The sequence below is a fragment of the Lynx canadensis genome, chromosome C1 (genome assembly GCF_007474595.2).
Source record: "Lynx canadensis isolate LIC74 chromosome C1, mLynCan4.pri.v2, whole genome shotgun sequence".
Lineage (NCBI taxonomy): Eukaryota > Metazoa > Chordata > Mammalia > Carnivora > Felidae > Lynx > Lynx canadensis.
Genome location: NC_044310.1, coordinates 138,391,062 through 138,415,293, shown reverse-complemented (window position 1 = coordinate 138,415,293; position 24,232 = coordinate 138,391,062). Strand labels below are relative to the sequence as shown.

The 24,232-nt window shown below is 35.9% G+C and overlaps 2 protein-coding genes across 10 annotated transcripts in view; one reads left to right on the top strand and one right to left on the bottom strand.

The window, feature by feature from the left end:
* Positions 1-4,431, top strand: part of ORC4 (origin recognition complex subunit 4) — an 83,087-nt gene extending 78,656 nt beyond the window's left edge. For all 8 annotated transcript variants that reach the window (XM_030324858.2, XM_030324854.2, XM_030324861.1 and 5 more), the window contains one exon: positions 1,460-4,431. In XM_030324858.2, the coding sequence (XP_030180718.1) occupies positions 1,460-1,648 (189 nt within the window). In that variant the 3' untranslated portion in view covers positions 1,649-4,431. The remainder of the gene's footprint in view (positions 1-1,459) is intronic.
* A 3,104-nt stretch (positions 4,432-7,535) lies between these two features.
* Positions 7,536-24,232, bottom strand: part of ACVR2A (activin A receptor type 2A) — an 81,403-nt gene continuing 64,706 nt past the window's right edge. The window contains exons 6-12 of one of the 2 annotated variants that reach the window (XM_030324851.1): positions 21,166-21,309; positions 18,746-18,889; positions 17,600-17,745; positions 15,544-15,658; positions 12,928-13,066; positions 9,451-9,581; positions 7,536-8,555 (exon numbers count right to left, since the gene is read on the bottom strand). In XM_030324851.1, the coding sequence (XP_030180711.1) occupies positions 8,361-8,555; positions 9,451-9,581; positions 12,928-13,066; positions 15,544-15,658; positions 17,600-17,745; positions 18,746-18,889; positions 21,166-21,309 (1,014 nt within the window). In that variant the 3' untranslated portion in view covers positions 7,536-8,360. The remainder of the gene's footprint in view (positions 8,556-9,450; positions 9,582-12,927; positions 13,067-15,543; positions 15,659-17,599; positions 17,746-18,745; positions 18,890-21,165; positions 21,310-24,232) is intronic. The other variant, XM_030324852.1, reaches the window with a different exon arrangement.

Here is a 24,232-nt window from a genome sequence, read left to right as displayed (position 1 = left end):
TTGTTCCAAACTTAAAATTTTCTAATCAACTTGACTATCAAATTTTAAATTAAACTTAATTACATGATTTAATTAAAAAAAATTCAAAACCAAGTTCCACAAATAGCAGTAGCCCTGTGTGGTTACCTTACTGGACAACGCAGCTCTAAAGGACTTTCTGCAAAAAAGCATTTTTTTTCTCTTTTTTTTAAATATGCATGTGTGTGTGTGTGTGTGTGTGTGTATACATATATATATATATATTTTTTTTAACATTTATTTATTTTTGAGAGAGATCGTGGGTGAGGGAGGAGGAATAGAGAGAGAGAGGGAGACAGGGAATCCAAAGCAGGCTCCAGGCTCTGAGCTGTCAGCACAGAGCCCTACACGGGGCTTGAACCCACAAACTGTGAGATCATGACCTGAGCCCAAGTCGGACGCTTAACTGACTGAGCCACCCGGGCACCCCTTGTTTGTTTTTTTAAAAGCAGTGGACCCGTAAGTCTTTTATCATTCTTAGTGGTCAGAATTTTATTTCTTCTACCAGCTAAAAAATGTGATTACAGAGCATTGCCATTTCTTCAAAACAACAGAAAAAGTGTGGTTAGCCTACCGGAGGTTGGTTTTCCCCCCTTTCTAATGTCCATGTTTGTGTGATAGTTTTCTGTGAGTAGAAAAGGTTACATGAACATTTAAATTCTTATGAGCAGTTTTGTAGCTGCTTGTTTCTACATTTTAAATAAAATATTTGCTGCCTAGAAATATTTTAGCTCTCAATTTTATTCAGCCCCAATAATGCCTGCAGCCGATATTTTCTCATTTTCAGAAATGACTGCTGTCTATTTTTCTTTTCATTGGAAGAATTCTTATGATACATAAAGTATATATTTGATATTTTTTCACAATAGAATAGAAATAGAAAGTTCCAGAATCTTTTTCAATGTGTCAGTATTTAATGGTTAGTAGTCATTAATGGTTTCTTTTTCTTCATACACTAATAAAATACCTAAAACAATAATCAGGGTGAGAAAAGACATAATACATGAATGTTAGAGGTGAGATGAAACAGTAGACAACACTATTAGAGGGAAAGGTGGAAGAAAGGGACTTTTTTACAGGTTATGGCATCAGATGTTGGGTTTTTAGAGAGAACTAAAAGTCCTTCCTTTATCTTAAGTACTATTAGGTGTTAGATATCGAATGAGGTTTGGAAGAAAAACCATATTGTGCAGAGTGAATTAGAGTTTGCCCTGTTCACATTCAACAGTGCAGGGACAGAACTGTATATTTGACTCTGCTTCACCTGATACATGGAGTTTTTATGAGGTTGATGAGAGTTGTTTTGAACCCTACTGATTTCTATTAAGTTTTGTTTCCTGGTACTCTGTTCTACAGCTGACCACAAACCTAATTGTTTACTGGATTAATGTTGTTATTTTGCTTCCTCTATTCAACTTACACTGTTTCTTTCATCTTTCAGGCTTTTGAACACTTACAACAATTAGAATTAATAAGGCCCATGGAAAGAACTTCAGTAAATACACAGAGAGAGTACCAGCTGATGAAACTACTTTTGGATAATACTCAAATTATGAATGCTTTGCAGAAATACCCCAACTGTCCTACAGATGTTAGGCAGTGGGCAACATCCTCACTAAGCTGGTTATGAACATAACCAGTGGCTTCACTTATGGAGTTTCAGGCATACTTCTCTAAGGAACTAAAAGCTGTTGTCCTTTAACATGTTATTACATTTTTTTTATATTTATAAAACTGTATTTTTGTATTTATGGGAGACTGTTATACATGTAGGTCTTGGCTGTGTCTTGCCTTTGAATCATGAACAGTTACATGATTTATAATTCCAGTGGTTTAGATTATATTGTAAGAGTTCAAAGAAATAAATGTGACTGTTTTAGGAAATGAACCATATGCTTATTTAACACTTGTCAAGTATTTATGTGGCATATATATTTGAATAGTTCATTCCAACCCAGCAGCCAAGTGTTTTTCACAAACCCTAAAGCAGTAAAGAAACAATGGTAAGAGTTGTGGTGTAATGATGAGTAATCTTTTTATCCAATGGGAAGTGCTGCATTGTTTTTCTCTGTCCATGGAATTTTTGGTTTCTGTCCCAGACCCAGGTTTTCTAGCTCAGGATACTGACCAGTTTGGCCATAAGATGGTTCACATGGAAGAGAAAAGAGAAAAGTTTGAACATTTTCTTCCAGGCTTCTCAAAAGTGGTACTTACATCATTTATAGAAGAATGCCTTGTAGAATTTTTTTTACCAGGCATATTCTTGCACCTGTCATAGGCCCAAAGGATCAGAATTTAGAATGTGTCTTTTTAATAGGGACTTTAGGAAATGCCTGGAAAAACATTCTCACAATTAATGGGAAGTGCTTGGCACTATCAGGTAAATATATTTGTATCAAAAATCCCTAAAGCGAATGTGGAGAATGCTTACCTCATAAATTCAGGAGTCCAGGAATTAATACAGGTATATGTTTAAAATGAAATTTAGTAAGTTAGTGACTTCCTTTATTCAAGAATATTTAATTGCCTATTTTCATGGAAGGTTTACAGTAGACAGTCCATATGCTTGTGTAGTTCATAAACCTTTTAAAATATCAAACGCCCTATGATATTCCGGTTCTGTTAAGAAAACATGGTAGTGGCAGTGTTCAGAATCACAGAGGTAGAGAGTGATGGACAGATCCTGGAATTCAACTCAGGTTTGACTGACACCAAAGCCCTGCCATCAAGAGCTAAAATGCATTAACAAGTTTTGGCACATATTTTTTAAAGTATGCTGTAGGAAATGACTTATCTGGTTTTTAAGAAATAGCAGATGAAGAATAGAATGTAAGATTTCTGTGCATAAAAGTAGCTCTTCAGTTCAACCTATTTTTTTGCAGACATAGCTGGTCCTTCCCTGCCTTCTCAGTCTTCAGATCACTGTCATTTACTTTTCAGCAGTGTCTCAGTAAAGGTAAGGCTTGCATACTGGTTCTATGCAATAGTCTACAGATTTTTAGGAGATATTTTGCCAAAATACTTAGCATGGTAGCATCACTATTAACTAGAAGCAAGGATTTTTCACTTGAGCTTAAGTTTTCCCTTTAAGAAAAATTTCTGAACTATTTTAGGGAAGTATTATCTGCCTTAAAGGCACTCATTGTGAAAGAAAGCACCTAAAGAACTTGATTTGAAGATTGCAAATTACTAGCTTTTTTAACATGCCACTAAAAGGCTGGAAGCTCTCATCTGCCTTCCTGGATACATAAGACCTACAGAAGCTCCATCAACATCCAGGTATACAGATTATATATTTATATTTATATATATATTAACATATATATTATACATCATTCTCGGTGAAACAGTTCTTAAAAGCAAATTAGAAAAAAAAAATGTTAGCAAAGGTCGTACAAATAAAACATATGCCTACATTAGAAAGGCATTGAGAGGAGGAGTGTTGATGTTCCCCTTTCTGTATTCCCTAATACAAAGAAGCTAAGATGTACTGGGAAAAACATTAAGGTCCATCTCTTAAATTGCTTAAAACATCATCAATAAAAAAATCTGAAAAGCTTTAGTGAAAAATTTTTAAGAATATTAACAAATAAGGCTTAAGGATATTTTCTTCACGTACTAGAGTCATGTAGCCTTTTAACAGCACAAAAATACATGAGCTCCATGGGTCATCAGATTGGAAAACAGGTGGGGAAGAGTTTTAGAGGCCTCCGTGTGATCCCTCCAGTGCCCTATCCGAAACAGGATCTTATTCAAAACAAAACACCTCTCCAGTTCACACGCACATGCTTGTGAATGGCTCTGAGGAATTAAAACCTGTTGGTCCAAACTTAGTATATCATAATGCTGTGTATGTTGAGTATATACCATCTATCAACTTTTGAATCAGTTTGGGAGAATACGCTGTGGAAAATAATTTCAATCTTTCAGTAGAGATTCAGTGCATATTCCACCATAGTTTGCATTTTCATTTGGTTTAGAAGGCAGTGCAGGTTGTTTCAAACCACCATTACTTAAATGTCCTTTCCTTCACCTTTACCCTCAAAAATACTGAGAACTCATTGGAGTGAACTGTGACACTCAGTGCTACAATTTGGTGCTTTCTATTCCCCTTTCCTTTGAAAGCCACAGGATAAACAAAAGCCTTGGTAACAAAAATGTCAAAGCTAGCTTGACAATTACTCTTACTGATTGATTACCCTAAGTGAAAATGCCAGAATTCTTTCATGCAGTAGAATGGATATACCCTTAGGAAGTGTAGTTTATATCTTTGATGATTATTTCCTAAGCCACATTTTTCTGTTTCTGTATAACCAATGCCAGCTAGCCTCTGGTTTCCTAAAACTGGCAGGACCAACATACAAACTTTCGTGGGAATGCAGTCTGCTTAGACAATAAAGGAAGGAAATGCCACCCTTGATAAACTTGCCTTCTTTCACCACTATCTCCATTCTTGCATATCTCAAGGTGTGAACCTCACCATATTACAGAGCTACTTTTCCCCTCTTTAAGAATAATGTAGGGGCGCCTGGGTGGCTCAGTCGGTTAAGCATCTGACTTCAGCTCAGGTCATGATCTCACAGCTTGTGAGTTTGAGCCCCCCCCCCCCCCGTTGGGCTCTGCTGATATAGCTCAGAATCTGGAGCTGCTTCAGATTCTGTGTCTCCTTCTCTCTCTGCCCCGCCCCCGTGAGCACTCTGTCTCTCTCAAAAACAAAACAAAAAGAATGTATAGCAAAAGGAAAACTGCATAAGCAAATAATACGATATTCATTTTTTTTTTTTTTATTTAACTCGGGGATGGAATGGGGATAGCATACATTTTATTTGTACAATATTTAACAATCACTTATCCAAGGTGGGGTTTTATGGGGCTTTTTTTTTTTTTTTTTAGCTTTTTGTTAAATACTTGCAGAAAAAAATAGCAAGTACAATTTGACAGTAGTACAACAACCTGTGCCCAAAACACTGACAAGAAATACAGAGTAAAGCTAAAATAATTGCTTACCAATATTTTGAGAGGTAACAAATAGGATATGGATTGAGACTGCATAAAAAATGTACTGCTGGTTGAATATCTGAGGTAAATGATGTTCAATCAAGATGCTACTTGTATCATTTTGCCCATAAATCAGTAAATAATTTTATGCACATTATACCAAATGTTTCTAAAAAGTAATTTTTTAAAAAGGTAAAAAAGAGAAACTGGAAAATATTTGTGGAGAAGCATTTTTTCTAAAATAGTAATCAGTTTAATTCCACTTAAACTATCATCTGGCCAGGGTTTTTTCCCCTACCCACCTGCATTTTACTTAAATGTAGCTGTTACTTAGGGTTGAGGAAAGGAGGAAGAAGAGGTTCTTTTTAAATTTGATGACAGATGATTCTACTTTAAATTCCAAACTCCTTTTGTTTTGTTTTCCTGATTGTATTTTTAAAACATCACCATGAAAGATAGTGCAAGTTCATGGGACCAACAATTGTGAGGCACAGTCTCTGTTCTGGAATTCACAAGGTACCTGTAATAAACATTCAAACGAGAGTCACACTTCACATGCTAAAAACTTCCTAGCATCTAAAATACATACAAGAGCTGTGCAGGGCATAGACTTCGAATAAAGCCAAACACTGGTTAATCCATCAGTCCTATGGCAGTTGATCATAAAGCATTCCTTACGCGGAGATTTGGGCAAGGTTAAAGAGTGGAAGAGCAGCAGTTCTGATGGGTATCAGAAAGGCAAAATACAAGACGAATCATAAAGAGCACCATACACATGAGGAAAAAAATATTGGGGTCTCAGTTCACCCCAAAACAAAGAAGTCATCGTTTTTCTCATTCTTGGATCTATTTTTCAGTATCCCTAGCTCAAACCTTTTGTAAGCTTGCCCACTCTGCGCTGACTGTAAACCTAACATGAAAATGCCCTGCAAAAGAAAGTTTTAACAAGACTAGGTATCAGGACAGGTAGTCACTGGAACATTCTTATTTTACTGCTTATAAAAAGTGTTTTTCTATTAATATAGTTTTCAAAAGGATACAAGTTTTAAAGTTGGTTAGCTAGAGTTAAGTATAATACCCAGGATTTCTAAAAATGTTTTCTAACATGAAGAGAAAATAACTGATCTTATAAAATTTATCTCAAGTGCTCACATAAGCCAAACATTCATCATAATATTCCTTGTTTTTGTTTTGATTTGATTTTTTTTTTTTTTTTTTACTCTTAAAAATAGAATTAAATGTTTAGAACAGGTAGAAATTGGTCTTCAGGAGATTGACAGTTTCCATGTTATGAACATTGTCATTTTCCCATCTTGGTAAGTTTCAAAGTGGAAGTAAAACGAAATCAAGAAATTGAGATGTCAAGTACTTTTTGAAATAAAGAGGTGAAACTCAACATTGAAATGGGAATTCTTAGGAATACAATGAAAACTTGGGTATATATGTGACCCAAGAGCACAAAATTCTGTATGGTGTGTGGCACACAGACAACAATGCTATTACTCTTCTTTCCCTCCCTGCTTAGAGTCTGTTGACCTATGCATTATCTATAAATAATATAATTTATTATTCCCAGAGATTAAGTGCACATTATATGTAAAACGTAGTGTACTGTGTGGTTAAATAGCCATTTGAAGATAATACATTCACAGTGAGCTCCTGATAGTGACATGTAAAAAATTCTTGTATAAAATTAATGTATGGATTTTTAAATGACCTGACAAAAGTACATAGCATAATACTGGCTATTTGTTGGTCAGTAATCTAGAAATTCAGGAAATTAATGTTTTACTTTGGCCTGTATAAATTTGAGGAAGAATCCAATTATATTCTAATGTAATAGTGTTTTGAAAAGCACTTTGGCACCTACCTACCATCAGTTCCATTTTCTTATCAAGGAAACTATTCTAAATATCATAGTTGTGAAAGCAATTTATGGGAAGAGGCTAGGTTATATTACCTATATCAACATCGGTTACCTCTAAATGTCATTGCATATTTTAAGTTTGTAAGTTTAACTTGTTATCCCTGATTTTTTTTTTTTTTAAAGCAGTAACATCTGAAATCTGTGCTTAAAATTTAAAACCTCTGTCCTAGGATAATTCTTCATGTATCACAGACATCAAATATTACTCTGACAAGATGGCACCAAGCAGAAATATAGTGATAAAGTTACAAGTCTCAAAGCAGAGAGTGAGGAATTCTGGGTAATGACACTTCCTGAGGTGATCCTTAAACAGTGATAAAGAATGTCCCACACACTGTTTGGTGAAAAGAAATACACTACAATTTTACATATATAAATAGGAAAAAAATCTATTTTAAAAGAATAAAAATGAAGAGCTTTCCAGTGTCACAGCTCACTTTAAAAAATTTAAATCATGCTTTAAATTTTCAAATATTCCCCAAACACAGCACACCTTAAAAAAAAAAAAAATACTTAGGTAAGTATGCAATAATTTGGGAACTGGATAGAAGATGAAGCTTTAAAACATGGGAAGAAGGGGGAAATGACATCATTTTTTCATTTCAAAAAACAGCACTTTTTTTTCCTTAAATTACAAGCTAGCACAAGAAAAGCTAAAACACTGCTTTACAAATGGCCACTTAGTGTTGGCACTAAGCATAGCTTACCTTTTTTTCTTAAATAACACAGTGAATTTGTAATACCTTGTTAGAAAACATGGATCAATTTATTATTCAAATTTTGTTAGTGTTTTCAATTTTTATAATTTAGCAACCGTGGAACTGAGGTATACCTTGTTGAGGGAGGTTAAAGTAATGCTTGGAAGCCTCTTTACTGTACCCCACTTTGATGACTTTGTTTATGTACACAGAACAGCAGCACACTAAACATTCACAAGCTGTGTCATATTGGCATTACAATAGTCATTTATAGAAACACAACAGCAAATGCAATAAAAACAAGTTACCCTTTTTAAAATCTGAAATGAAAAGTTTTTGATTTAAAAAAAAAAATAGCAGTAGTTCATTTAAGGAATTAGTGTCTTCTGACAGACATTAAGAAATCCAATGTCAGTTTTCAAACACTTGATTAGCCAGGTCCAAAAGATCCTTGATTTGGAGAGGGCCATGTTCTTCATGTACACTTTTTCAAAAGTTTCTTTAGAGTCTGCAACTTTTCTTAGTCTCACATCCTTCACGTCTCTGCTGCAGGCAATGCTGTACGTCTCCCAGAGCCACATTTTCAAATGAGGGTCATCTTGACGTGTCCGGGAGACATCCTACGCATTTCTCACAGAAAATAAACTGTAAGCAGTTTCGTTAGCTTAGCAGCTCCAGTTCAGAGTCCTGTTTCTCAGTGTGTACACATGGTGCAACCATCATAGACTAGATTCTTTGGGAGGAAAGTCAACATTTGTCACCATCGTGACCACTGTTACAATGTCCTCTGTAGTAATGATATTTGTAAGTCTTTGCATCTGAGTAATTCTTTCACCTACACATCCAGCTGATAACCTGGCTTCTGCATCGTGATCCCAACATTCTTCTATCGTTTCACAGAGCATTGCCATTCCCTAAAAAGGAAAAACATACACACAAAATTTGTTTTCTAATAGCAAACAGTAATATTTCCAAAAAGAAATTGCTATTTTTGTGAGTCAAAGGAAGTTCAAGATTAGCCAAGTTTGATATTATTTGTCAACGTCCACTTATGAATATCTATTATTTGCAGGAAACCGAAGAAAAGCATTAAAAAAATCAAACTTAACAATGGAGACTATCACAGCAGGTAATTAGGTATTTTTAATTCAAAAAATCCCTATCCATTGCTTATAAACCAGGTCAATTTGATGCTAACCATTGAACTGGATTCAAAACTAAGGTGTATTTTTTTAAACCAATTTTTGTTGTTTTCTTAATATCAGCATTTCTGTCTTGTAGTTAAATAGAAAAAAATATTAGAAAAGCATCCTCGAGATACTCTACCTGATTTTATCGACGTTTCCAGTTATATTTGGACCAAAATAACGAGGGCAATACTGTTCCATTCTGCACCTATCTAGGTCTCTAGTTTTAGAGCATTCTTAACCTGAATATATCCCAATCCCAAATCAAAACATGGAGAGCAGAAAACGGCTTCCCTTTTAAATCTAGCATTAGGTGGTGATCATCAAGGTTACCCCAGTATCCACACGCTCAGTGTCAGGTACTCCTTCCCCCTGGGAAGCTTTCCAAATAGGATACAAACTCGTAGGACCACAGCAATGAGAGCCGCCTTAGGCTCTATGACTTTACCGTCTTCCCTCATAGCTCTAAAATTCTCTTGTTTCCAGAACTCTAGATAGAATATCCTGTATGAATATAACCTCCCCAGAAAATCCTCCCAGAAGAAAAGTGTGCAGAGATAGAAATCATTCTCTGAAAAGCATTTTACTGGAATTTCAAATGAAAAGCTACTGTATAACTTACAGCATGTTTCTGCCAATAATCTCTTAAAACAGGCCTCTTTTTTTTATGCACAACAACTTCCTGCATATCTTCAAGAGATGGATGCTGGCCAATTTCCTCCTCAAATGGCAACATGTATTCATCTACAGGTCCTGAAATGTAAAGAAAAAAAGTCATTTTAATTCAAATCTTCCTGACTTCCAAACTGGAACAAATTTTCTGAAACATACTCTGTATCACCTTTTCCCAACTGTTAACATGCTATAATGACAGGAGAGAAACAGACTCAACTACTGCCACAGTTTGACCCAAATGCTAATTTAGGAGAAATCAAAAACTCCGTGATTTGGCATGTAAACCTGCTAAGGAGTCCGAAAAGGAGCTTTCTTATCTACCGAATGAGGAATGCCAATCTCCATATGTATATAGGACAAAGGGAACTTCCCCATCAATATTTGCAAATCAAGGCTATAATGTCCCTTTAAGGTACTTCTTACAATTCAAATCAGATGGGTAAACAGTGGCACTTCCATTTCTGATAATTTGGGGCAATGTCTTGTAACAATCTTTACTCTGTGACACACCCTAACCGCCCCTTCCCCCCCCCCCGCCCCCCCCCCGCCCGCCCCACACTCCGCCTGCACAACTATGTACCTGAGAGTCACACCTCTTTGCCCTCAAAAGAGCTGCCAAGAATAGTTTTTAAAAAATCACAAACATATTCTCCAAATAGGGTTCCCAAACCAGTCTTCAGAATGTGCCTTCACAGATGATTTATTCAACAAAATAAAAGGTTCCTTTTAGGCATACTCAAATAGGAAAATGCAGTTACGAATTAATAATCTTATAAGCACTTATCCTAAATAGGAACTTCACACATGTCATTTACTTACATTTTACCTCTATGCAGTGAAGGGAGCATTACCTCTATTTTACAGATAGGAAAGAAGCTCGGAAAAGTTCATGATTTACACAAGAGCATTCAGTGGTGGAGCTGGAATTTGAATCCACCATTTGATGGAGTCCTCTCTGCATGACTCCAAAGTCTGTGCTTTCAATCACTGTACTACTGACCTGCCCTTGAAGGAAACCAGTCACTGAAGAGCAATTTCCTATACAGACCTAAACCTTGTAACAGATACTCCTGGAGACAGACTCCTGAAGAGAAGAAGGCCATCTAACATCTAACTCCACCCTGTCTATATGGAAGACTCCTCCCTCAATGCCTGGATGGCCCGTGTCTGCTTGAGCGCTTCCAATGCCTCAGAGTATTGGCATTCTAGAGGGTCTATTCCGCTCCTGCACAGGTCAGCAGCACTGGCACCAACTAGTAGCTTGTAAGAAATGTAAATAGCAGGCTCCAGCCCAGACCTACTGAGTCAGAACATGAACTTTACCAGGAGTTCAGTACATATTAAAGTCTGAGAGTTGCTGATTTTAAAGTTTACAGCACTCACTTTAGCAGTGTTCACACCATCCCCTCCTGCCCCATTTCAGACTTAGCCTGAATCTGTATTTCATAGCACATGCAAAAGCATTTAAGAAGTGTCAGCATCTGCCCTTTTCATTTTTCATAAAAACTTCTCTGATAACCCCTCTACCCGGAAAAAAAGCATTTTTCATTCCTCTAAACTCCCATATCACTCCTTTACATTTCTCAGGTATTATATTCATCCAAAATAACTCACTGGATATGTACGTACTGAGCATGGAGCTGGACCGTTTACACTTACCTTACTCTAGAGTTAATTGTCCAGGGTATATTTTATCCCCGTAATTAGACTGCACATTACTTAAGGGCAGGGCCTTGTACATCCCCCATAACACCATATCTAATGGTTTGATTTGGAGTGTTCATATTATTAAAGTTCTTATGAAATATACTTTCCTAGAGTATCTGCCATCCAACCTACTTCTGCTTCTATAAATGCACATAATAAACATACCTCCTCTTCCACTTTGAGCCAACCTACACTGAACGTTCAAGCTTACTCTTCCTTGCATAGAACTTCTAAGCTAGAATTATATCCAAATTGCTTCAAACTTTTTTAGGTCTGGATCAACTCCCATGCCAAACCCCTGATCTTAAAAGAATGAATGGCTGTCCATTCCTGAGCACTCTACCAAGTTCCCCTTAAAAGCACAGTACCCCAGTGGCACCTGGGTGGCTCAGTCGGTTAAGCATCCAACTTTGGCTCAGGTCATGATCTCAGTCTGTGGGTTTGAGCCCCACGTCAGGCTCTGTGCTGACAGCTCAGCACCTGGAGCCTGCTTTGGATTTTGTGTCTCCCCCTCTCTCTGCCTCTTCCCTGCTCCCACTCTGTCTCTCAAAAATGAATAAACGTTTAAAAATAATTTAAAAAAAAAAACAACGCAGTACCCCAAATCAAATTTCATGTACCAGAGGTAGTCTGTCCTACACTGAGAAACCATTAAAGCACTCAGAAAATATTCTTACAAACACAGGTTAAGTTGGTTTAAGTACTCTACAGTTTCTTCTATGGTCTTTCACAATCTGCAGGAAGTTTTTAGGTAATTATAAATTTAAAAAGATCAAGCTAATTTACATTTGTCAAGATGTTTGCCTTGTATCTGCACAACCAAAAGAAAGTGCTGTAACACAATTGAAGAGAATAGAGGCCTTATGAGAAGAACTAAGGACTAATTTTCTCACACCAGGAATATAGTATGCAAGTTTATAATCAATCAGTGCAAATATTTATAAGACTTGAACAAGGATTTAAATAACAAAGAATAGGAATCCTTTAGAGCCAGTGTGATACAGAATGCAGCTGGTGTTCACAATAATGTCTACATCAGCTCAGACTTTCAATGCTTTTAGGAGGCAGAATTTAACCTATGGTATATCCAAAGGCATGCTCAATTCTGTCATGGAGGACAGACTGTAAATTCCATCTGGTTAGGTATATTTTGGGCATCATGGGAGTGATGAACAGACTCAGCTGAGAGTGACTTGGGACGGAAAATCCCCCAGCTCTTCTTCATCCATCTCCTCTTGCCATGAAACTTGACTTTGGAACCTGAGGGCAGGCAGGACCTGCAGGACCTACAAAAGTAGCAGCCCTGTCCCTACATCTGGATCAGAGTTTCAAATCTAGGTTTTACCATGTACCACCTTGAAGCTAAAACTGACAATCTGCTTAATTTCTACTTAAAATTTGAGACTCAAATTGTTCACTGGTAAAACTAAGATAGTAACTACCTCCAAAGTCGTTTTAGGAAATAAGCTAGACATACGTGAAGTGCCCGGCAAAACACCTGGCAATGGTAAAGATCAATACATATCAATCAATACCTTCCCTCTCCAGCCTGCCCTCATCCCCTGCCTCCTGAATTCTCTTTAAGCTACTGGAGACCTGGAGTCTACCTAAAAAGAAATTTTGTACTTTAACATAATACCTTGAGTGTAATCATCCCTTTTCGTACATGTGTAGTAGGCAGTAGGCATATCTTTTTAAAAAATATTTTTTCCCTTACCATCTGCAGCAGTACAGCGAGAAGCCAGTTCCCACAGGACTAATCCCATGGCGTACATATCTATCCTCAAAAATGCATCCCTTTGGAAGTTTATAGCACCCTCTAATACCTCTGGAGCCATATACCTCCGGGTACCAACCTGAAAAAGATGTTGAAAGCAAACAGTACTTATTCATTAACTTTATGAACTAGTATTTTATGATTCTGTAAAGAGAAACAAAACCAAGCATGGTCTGCTATCAGGTAAGGTAACTAAATTATGACCACCAGACTACAGGGTCCAGCAGAATTTTATTCCGTTTCAAGTAGTAACAGCCAAGACACTGGAAGTGGGAAGTTTCCATCAGTAGGGATTGGTTTAACAGTACCATGCAGCTCTTAAAAAATGTGGGGGTAAACCTGGACTGATAAGGAAAGATTCCCAAAAACACTACAGCAAGGAACAAGACAGTTATATGCTAAGATCCTTTCTGGGCATACTTAATAAATACATCAGCAGACATGCTGGGTGTTGGCTTAGAATTTTTCCCCCTTCTGGAAGTAATCACAAAAACACTGGTGGTTTTGTTGGAGACAAGGACAAGAAAAACTACTTTTCCGTTGTCCTTCTGATTCCTGTTTGAAATGTGTCTCTAAAAAAAAATACTCCTTTTTGAGGGTTTCTCTTTCTCTGTTAAAAAAAAAAAAAAAAAAAAAAAACTAGTATATAACAAAAAGAATTAGCCAAGTAAAGGATGGATAAACTTTTTAAAGTTCTATTTCTATAAAGTCTATAATATTTATTTATTCATGAATTCTGTCTTGGCATTCTTTATTTATATCTGTCCCTAACAATTTGGTATTTCTTAGTAATGTAACTATGGTTACCAAGCTACTATAGCTTGCTTTGGTTGACAGTATTCATATATGAACGCTTAAAAATTTTATAAGATAGCTGGGTGGATCACAATCTAATTGAGTTTTTGTAGATCTAGGGAGTAGCCCAGATAATGGGTTCCAAAAAGCTCTATCCTTAGGTGACTGATCTCTAGACTAGAAGTTAGATGATTATCTGCAAATACACATATAATTGAAGTGTTTAAAAAAAAAAAAAAAGGAAATAGATCACTAAGACTCCCAAGTTCAGGTTTTTAATTCATTTAATAAGGAGAATGCTTTAGAGAAAGAAAAAAAAATAGCAGCTCTGTTTTGCTACTCTGAGTAACTATTTAATTGTACTAGGAGCAAGGATTTCTGAACACCTCCTAAAGATAAATGTATGCCATCCAAAGTAGTTTTCTTATGAAATGACAACTACCTTCAAGCATAAAATGTCCTCTTTGATGAATTAATAAGATAAAAATCTTATTTTTCTCCAGCATTCTTTGCAGTATATAAAATGTACAATAAAGTGTATTTTGAAATTTTCTGGTCCATGAAATATAAAGTCAAGGGAACCACTTATATAATTATTTTTCCTTCTCATGTAAACCAGTTGAGAGGGCAGTAAAAGATATGAATGGGTCCCAAAATTATTTCATAAAAAAAGGAGGGGAGGGTAATGAGATGCCAGAGGATTAAAGTATTTCCCAATTTCAGTTTTATGATAATCACACCATCAGCTCAGACGTTTGTCCCTAGGCCTCCTGCACAATCTCCCATCTCTGTAATCTACTCCACAAGACTGCCTTCGTTCCAAACACATCTGGTGTCAACTTTTCGAGAACTATGACTGCTGACCACTGCTCTAAACTAGATTCTTATATCATTACTCAATACTGCCAAAATTTGTTATGCGATGATTCTTTAATAACTATTCTTGGAGGTCAATATACTAGGAAAAATGAAAGCTGAGAATTTGATTACCAAATTATTTCCATGATTTGAAAGATGAAGAGATAATCATACCAACTTGGTAAGGAAATGTCACCTTTCAGGTTAAACTGGTCTTCTTAACAAAAAAGGTGATCTTTTGGAGTGAAAGCACCTTTACTAACCTTACAGTTTTTGAGGATAAATGTATGGATAATGTTACTTTCCTATTTGGCTCTCTTAAAGATTCCTGTTGTTGACAGCTCTTTGTACAAGATCCTGACTAGACAGGCTCATTGCACAGGGCTTTATAAGTGCTTTGAACTCTGGAGAGAATTCAGAGAAAAGCTAAGAAGTAATGAAGCACTAAAGACCAAGAAGCAAGAAACTATCATTATTGTCTGGAAAAAAAAACAGATAACAGATACACAGTAGCATGAATAGTGACTGATTATTCTGCCATTCCTCTTAGGATGATGAAGTTAACAAATTAAAACTACTGAGTTAATACTAAGAACTCCCTAAGAATTAGATTTAAATGTGCTGGATTCTAACTTGATTTGTTTTAAAAACAGAATCCCATGACATATGTGTCTAAATTGTTTTATGAATTGATCTAAACCACTGGAGCTCCTAACAGTCTTTCACCACATGAAAATGTCTTCCTCAGCAAATTTAACGTATTACTTTAAGAGAGTCATTCTGTATTAGATGCTGAAATAATAACCACACAATAATTTTAGAACAATTCAATCCAGATATGCCATTCTAAGAAAATATGGGACAAGATTATTCTTTCTTACAGTTTATAGTTATCATCCTTACCTGTCCATGGGTATCACCAGCAGACTTGCCAGCCTCAAATTTTAACGCCAACCCAAAGTCTGCAATGCAAGCTGTCAGGTTGTTTTTCAAGAGCACATTTTTACTTTTGATGTCCCTTGCAAATAAAAAGACAAAGTATTCAAATTAATTTTAAACAAGTTATTTCTTAAAAATTTTCATTGAAAGGGAGAAAGGAGTGTATACTATAGAAGTCTGATACACAGAAAAAAGGAGAGGGAGAAAAAGCTTAAGCAAATTCCCCCTATACCATGAAGTACACAAGTAGAGTGACAAACTCATTTTTCATAACATGGACAGTAAGGAACTTTCTCCATGAAGTAGTTTTTTAAAGAGCTGCTATTCTAAAAATACTGTCTAGGTCATTCCTTCCTACCTACCTACCAAACATAAAATTGTTTTTTGAGGTAATAAGAATATTTCAGAGTTTATAGTTGGAGAAACTCCCACTGAAACTGAAATTTAAGAAACCAAACAAAGAATATTCAAACAAAATGAACTGGCCTATTGGTACAGGCCTACATGTTAGAATGGTCCCTTAGCAGTTCTTATATTCATAAGCTTTGTTGTAGAAAAAAGCATCTCTAAGAATATGTAACATCTCTAAGAATGTGTAACAGAAATTTTTCACCGTAAACATAAACAGCTCCAGCTAGATCCTGGTGTTCTGAAGAGTAACCATTTTAAAACCATCAGGTATCTTCTACACACTAGCTTCAAGGATTCATCCTAGAGATTACTATACTCTAGCTAAATACATCTATGCCATGAGCACTGGTTAAATTTATGTGGCCAGACACAGAACGAACAGCGGAACACAGGAGGCAACAGGTACACACCCACGAATGCTATAAAAACCAATCAGTTCACCTCAGAAGATTTTTTGGAACCTTACTCCCAATAATCTTGGGGGATGCCAAAGATTGAATTCCCTATAGGTCTAGGTGAGGTAAGCAAAAACCCAGGAAGAGACCGACTATATGCAGGAAGGTGAGAAAAAAGGGGAGCTCTTTCTGAGGTGGAAGTTATTCAAGATTTGCAAAATCAGAAGCTATGCTAGAGTTGAATTAAAAGAAATGCCTCCCAGGAACCCAAAACACCCAACTGTTGGCCCTCAGCTAAGTATCTGTTAAATGAATCGGTTCATAACTACTTTTAAAGCAAATCTTTTTTGTTTCATTGAAGTATAGTGGACATGCAACATTACATTAGCTCCAAGCTTACCACACAGTTATTCAGGAAATCTATACATTCTGCTGTGCTCACCACAGTGCAGCTACCATGTGTCACCTACAACACCACTGACTATATTCCCTATGTTGTACCTTTTAACGCCATGACTTATTCCCTCCATAACTGGAAGCTTCTTGCCCATTCCCCTTCACCCATTTTGCCCATACCCCCCATCTCCCCTCCCCTCTGGCAACCATCAGTTTGTTCTCTGTATTTTTGGGTCTTTTTCCAAAGCAACTATCTTTAAATTGAATACAAGAAGACAAACTGATCCCATGTTTAAAGGAACTAACATTTTCCCTCTTGAAGGTATGACAATCGTTGGGTCCAACTACTATTGCTTCACTGATGAAGGCAATTGACTAAACCCAGTTATCCAAATGATGCCTCCTTCTACCTCAGCTCAGGTAGTGATCACATAGTCATTACAAACATAAGAAAAAAGGTAACTCAAAGTCTCTCCATAATTATATCTAATAATTATCCTTGAAATAAATCATGTTTTGAGGCAAAACAAATTTCTTCCTTTGTGATAGATAAAATACATTTTCAATGTTATCCATGCTTTCAGAAATGAGACAAAACGTAAGTCAATAATTAAATTTTGCTAATGATATTAATATATACATTATCCAAAATACTTCCTAGCCAATCTCAAAGCCAATGTGAAAAAGAAATGAAAATCAACTGCCTCCTATAGCATGGTTGGAGAATTAGGGGGAAAATAAATTTTCCACAGGATTATTAAAAATTTAAATAATAAATATTGACTTATTTGGGAAAACAGTATAAGTTTTAGCTCTACCTGTGAGATATGGCAGGTTTGTGGCCATCTTTTAGGCCAGGTATATCCTCATGTAAGTATGCCAATCCTCTTGCCATGGTTTCTGCAATATGACACAATTCGTTCCAAGAGACCACATTAGCCTTTAGAAAGTCTGACAGTGAACCCTAAAGAAAAGGGCGGGGGGGAAAAACAACTTATGCTCTTGATAAAAGTCATATGACATGGAGACTTTACTTTTAAGAAATGATAGGAGGCAACATATCTTTACTTTTAGTGAATATTAACATCTAAAAATCCATTTTTCTGGAATGGTTCAAGTTTCCTCTTAGTAAACATTTGAGTAGGAAGGAATACCCCTAATCTTTAAAGTTTTGCTACAAGACACAGTCGACTTCCTCCTATTTAGAAGGCAGGAGTTAAAAAAAAAAAAAAAAAGACTATTTGAAAATTTAAGTTCGAGAAATATTTAAAAAGTTAAAATATACAGACTACAGAGATGTTACACCATAGGACTGGGAAACCCAAAATTAAGACCAATAAACTATGTCAGAATCTTCCTCTAAAGATTATTGCCATCCTTTTGGTCAAGAATTTAGGGAAGTATAAGAGCCACTTATATCTGACAGTGACGACACTGACTGCCAAGGAGAACACAATTTCCTATTTCATTAAAATGTACTTTCACACTAAATCTGAAAGTAGAAAAATTGAGGAAAAATAGCAGGTATGTTTTAGTGATAACTACTCTACAAATCAGTGACAGAACAAAGATCATCAGATAAATCTCTTGCCTCTATTTTTCTCACAGGCTACTACTCTGTGAGAAACAAAATTCAAGCTAAAAAATGGTCCGTGTAATAAAAATGGATCACGTATGGTAAATGAAAATTACTAAGCACTAGCTACACTGAAATAATTATTTGCGAGAGAGGTATAAAACTGCAGCACGAGAAATAAGGGACAGAAGACTGGTATTATATAAGTAGAGGGTTAGGTGAAAAAGTTGCCATCTTTGCTCTTATATTATTTTTTTAAAAAATTTGTAAATATTAACTGTCTATAATAACATGCTGTTCCCAGAAAAATAAATCTGAGCGATTTGTGGCCAACATTAAGTAGGTAAGCCAACCCTGATCTGGAGTTAAAATGAAAAGTAGTTTTTACCTTTTCATGAAATGCTGTGATTAGCCAAAGGTCCACATCAACACTGGTGCCTCGTTTTTCTGCACCAATGAACTGTAATATGTTCTCATGTTTCATTCCAGGTAAACTATAAACTTCATATTCATTTTGCCATGACTGTTTGTCCTAGAGTTAAAAAGAAGGAATGGTAAGAATGCAAAGAACACAGGCAAATAAACCATATTTGAGATATAACTGAAGTAGATTCTAAGGCAAAATTTAAAAATAAAGCTGTGTGTTAAAAGACTCTTTGATTTCATCTTATTTTTTCATAAAAGAAATCTGACAATAAGGTAACAACTCCATCACAAATGCCTGCCCTGCCCCATTCGCTCAAACATTCTTTTTTGTGTTTCTTGCTTGTAAATACAGGAGTTAGCAGAAATGCCATACTTCTGTATCTAACGATGGTAATACATTCTGCTTACAATTTAGTACTGTAGTGTAATTTTATCATGGTATGAAGTTACTTGTGTTTATTCAGAATAATCTCTGTAAGATATGAATTTCAGGTAGAACGACTTCATCTCAACAGAGGACAATGTTTTTGTTCAAAGACTAACATTATATCAAACATTCTTAACAAAATGTTGAGAATACCCCGCAAAGTCAATAGGAGAGCAACAGGGTATAAATAGGCAATACAATAATTTTAAATACTATATGCTCATTTGTGCCTGCAAGTGATCCATGTCTACTTATAAAGAATTAGTTTCTCTTCACAATGGAATAATAAAAGTTTGAGGCACCATAGCATAATGGTTAGGAACCCTCTGGATCCAAACTATGTTAAGAACCTTTGCCAAGTTACATCATCATTCAGTTACCTCATTAACAAAATGGAGACTATAGTGTCTGCCCACAGAGTTGTTGTATTATAGGTATACTGTATGTTTTATTCTATGTATGAGTACTGTATCGATACGTATTACAGAGTACACGTATGTGAAGCACCTCTACCTGACACAACAGAAGCACTCAATAAAACATTAGCTACTGTTATTCTTGCTGTTGTTACCTTTATGTTAATATCCAAAGGCCTTTCTCTAATTTTTTTTTTAAGTTTATTTATTTTGAGAGAGCAGAGGAAAGGCAAAGACAGAGGGAGACAGAGGATCCCAAGCAGGCTCCACACTGTCAGCGCAGAGCCCAATGTGGGGCAAGAACCCACGAACCATGAGATTATGACCTGAACCAAAATCAAGAGTCGGATGCTCAACCGACTGAGCCACCCAGGCACCCCAGCCTTTCTCTCATTTTTAAGCTTCTTCCAACAATGAAAGAAGAACCCTGAATTTGTGAATATTAGCAGTACAGACCCAACTCTTCCTCTGAGAACTATAGTTTTAAAATATCTGCATTGCTACCAAAAAAAAAAAAAAGGTAAAAAACTTCTTCACCGACTCTAACAGGCTTTAGAGGAGGCAAGAAAGATAAAAGATAGGTATATTAATTTGACTGTATAACTTTGGAATAAGGAAGATCTGTGAAGATACAGTGGTGGAGCCTGCATCACCAAACCCAACCAGGATTGCAATACCACACATGGCATTAGCTAGAGGGGCGTATAAGCAAGAGACAAGGAAGAAGAAATCATCATAGATCGATACCACCAATGGAATAAAACAAAACATAAGAACAGCTCACAGGTGCATTAGACCAGGGTTTTATGAGGTAAGCCCCCTTTAAAAGAAAAATAAGTCGGGGTGCCTGCGTGGCTCAGTCAGCTGAGCGTCCAACTTTAACTCGGGTCATGATCTCACAATTCATGAGTTTGAGCCCCGCATCTGGCTCACTGCTGTCAGTGCAGAGCCCGCTTCAGATCCTCCATCCCCTTCTATTTCTGCCCCTCCCCTGGGTTCTTTCTCTCTCTTAAAAAAAAAAAAAAAAAAAGATTAATAAATACTTTAAAAATTAAAAAAATGGAAAGAAAAACAAGTCCACAGTAAACCAATTACTGGGCATCCTGATTCACTGCCTCTGATAATTCACCAAACAAAATGAATCAGTCCGGGTAATAATACCTTTAAATAACTCAAACAAGCATGCTATTCTATCATTCTTCTGTTTGTTTTCTGATAATGTCAATGGGACATTAAAAGTTATCCAATGAAATTATATTACTGGAATCCTCATCTTCATTTTGCACTTCTGTAGAATTTTTATTGGCAAAAGATCTCCTGTGTGTTCATTTATTGTATTTCCACCACTCCAAAGACTACTGTACAATTCCATGCCTCAGATAAGAAGGTGGACAAAAGGGGTAACCATTTTCCTCAGTATCACAAAGAACCACCTTGAAATATATGGTTTGTATTTTCAGACTGTTTCTGAATTATACTAATCGAGCCAGGTGTATCTTTTAAAAAATATGTGCAGATCAGAAAAATACAATAACATACCTGTATTGGAAATATTTTCACAGCTACATATTCATTGAGCAACTGGGCTTTCCAAACACAACCAAATCTTCCCCTTGCTTTCACTTCTAATAACTGTAGTGGCTTCAAACCTAGTAACGGAGAAGGTGGGGGTGGTCCTGGGTCCTAAGATAAACAATAATGATAATATTAAAAAGCAGCACACAATACATATCAATTCTAAATATGAGAAAAAAGGGAGTATACTGAGGAATCAATTGACAGAAATGGTAAACACATACAAATGACATTAACTTCAGTCTTGCCAAAACTGATTTCTCAAGCATTACTAATTATTTATAGTGATCATAAGGCAAGCCACTTGAATCAAGAGTTTTCATAATAACATTCAGTGAATAACATTCACTACTGCTATCTAAGTACAGCAGGAGAAATCTCAAATCATTTTTAGTCTCACTAATTTTCTGGACTAAGATTTTCTGTGACTTTTAAGATATTACTTAACAGTATTTCAATGGTTTCATCTAGTTGATACTTCATTAGAAGAGGAGGATTTTAAAAGTGCCAGCAACAGCAAGTTATGACTATGTCTCAAAGAAAAATACTCCTCAAAATTCACTACTTTCCCCAGTGACTGTTTATCTTTAATCTCAGAAATGCCCATAGTCCTTCTCAAACACACTGCAAATAAGTGTATCAAAGCACATAAGAGAAATATTTTGAATAGCCAAACTATTACGTTCATTCTGATTTTTCAACCTATTAGCAATTCATCCCTTTGCTTATAATTACCAAATTGACCTGAAATAAAAATTATTAGTGTTCTGAGTCTGACTGGCAAAGAAAGTACAAATTATAATCCAGAAAATGAGTGGTCACTGTAGTAGATGTACAAGGTAAGTAAAACGAAAGAGAAGAGTACTGCTACAGGTAATTTAAAAAATGGAGGAAATACAGTATGTGAACAGGAGCACAACATTTATGAAACACAAGGGAATCCTCCCTATACGAACTCCTCACTAGAAGCCTCGTATCAGTTCAAGATCTACAACTAAAACAAGATGTAGGAAGCCTTCAGAAAAGCTTCCAGAGCAAAGTAATAAAAATGTTTGAAAGGCTGCATAATGAGTATTGTAAGGAGGAACTAAAATTTCTGTGGCAACAGCAACAGACACTGTGACCCTGGATGGCATCTAAGTCGCTTGGAAAGAGTGTGCCATACCCTTATCCATGCAGCTCTCTTTCCCTTTCCTCTCAAGACAAAAATCTCTTCTAATGCCCTAAGACTGTCAGTGCTCCCTTTAGGTATTATTCAGCCTATTGGTGGCACTCAAGAATTTTAAAAGTTGACATCTACATTAGAAAGACCCTCAAAAAATAGAAATATTGCAAGGTATAAAAGAGGAAAAATGTGCAATTTCACTGTGGGCAATCTTTATAACATGGCTTGAAAATTCCTATTTTAAAATAGGAGGATAAACTAGAATACTTCCTGTAACTAATTTCAACCTCAAATGTTTATTTTTAAAATGTCTACAAAAGCTGCTTTTCCTTCACACATTGAAAAGATGAAAGGTTATACAGTAGAGCTAAAGAGTGCTGCGGTTTCACAGAGTGAGGAGTCTAGGAAGTCAGATACAAATCTTAAAGAAGTATGGCCCCCAAAGTTACGATTCTCAGTGGGAGAGGACAGAAGAATCTATGGAGAGGTTTTATCAAAACTAAACCTACCCTACCTCATTCCTTGACTGGTCACTTATAACTGTAATAAGAGATTCTACTGAAAAAGAGTATGTTATTTACGTGGATGTGGAGACAGGAGAAAAAAAGGTTGAAAACTACTCTTGCGGAAGCAAGAGAAACCACTCATGTTCAAAATCCAAGAATTATTAGATAACTGCATAAACTAATTAACGTTAACAGAAAAATTTATGTTTGAAAAACTTTATAAGCATTTTTTTTAATGTTTATTTATTCTTGAGATAGAGGAAGAGACAGAGCATGAGCCGGGGAGGGGCAGAGTGAGAGAGGGACACAGAATCCGAAGCAAGCTCCAGGCTCTGAGCTGTCGGCACAGAGCCCGATGCAGGGCTTGAACTCAGGAGCTGTGAGATCATCACCTGAGCTGAAGTCGGACGCTTAACCGACTGAGCCAACCAGGTGTCCCTGAAAAACTTTAAAATTACTATAAAGTTAAAATCAATGATTTCCCCCCTTCTTTAGAAATAAGTCAGAAACGTCAAGTTGTCAAAGCAGGGATAACAAAAACTAAAGTATGCAGATAAGAGCTGAAAGGTGAAGAGGCAAAATAACGAGGTAAAGAATAGAATCGCTCTTTACTTAAACATTAAGATTTTGAATAACTTTAATATAAATTGATAATGTCTCTTGATAACATTCTATATTACCAATTCTGTTCTAAAGAGTACCAACCACACAGCTAGGATTTAGTCTATAAAACAGTATTGAGATGACTTAATCCACATCTCAAATTAAGAATATGTCAGCAGTTCAAAATAATACTAACCTTAATTTTAGGAAACATGCAAGAACTCTCAATGTCTATACTTAGGGGGAAAAGATCACTGAATATTTTCTAAGTGCAATGATAAACTTCAAGGTTCCCATAAGTTTCCAAGGTTTTGTTTGGCAAGTTCTAAGCTACCATTATTTCAGTAAAGCATCTTAGGTCACTCTCCCAATGACATTACCATTCTATTCAGTATTATATCATAACAACCTGAAAACAGACTGTTGTCAAAATTACTTATAAATAAAAAGCTTAAATTTAAGAACACTGGCAAATTTTTAAAGGGTGAGGAAAAGGTCTACAAAAACACATTCGTATAAAATCTCAAAACTTTTAGAAATGATACATGTGTTTTTAAATAATACTCTATAATACTTAAAAGTTGAGACTCAAAATGAGCTAATGAAGTACAGCTAACTGAATAAAATATATAGTGCCAAATCAATATGCCTTTTTGTTTTAATGAAAAATTACTAGAATATTCTATGTCATACTTTTCAACTCTTCATTAAATTTATAAGACACTTTAACTGTATCTCTAATATTTGGCCTTTGTTT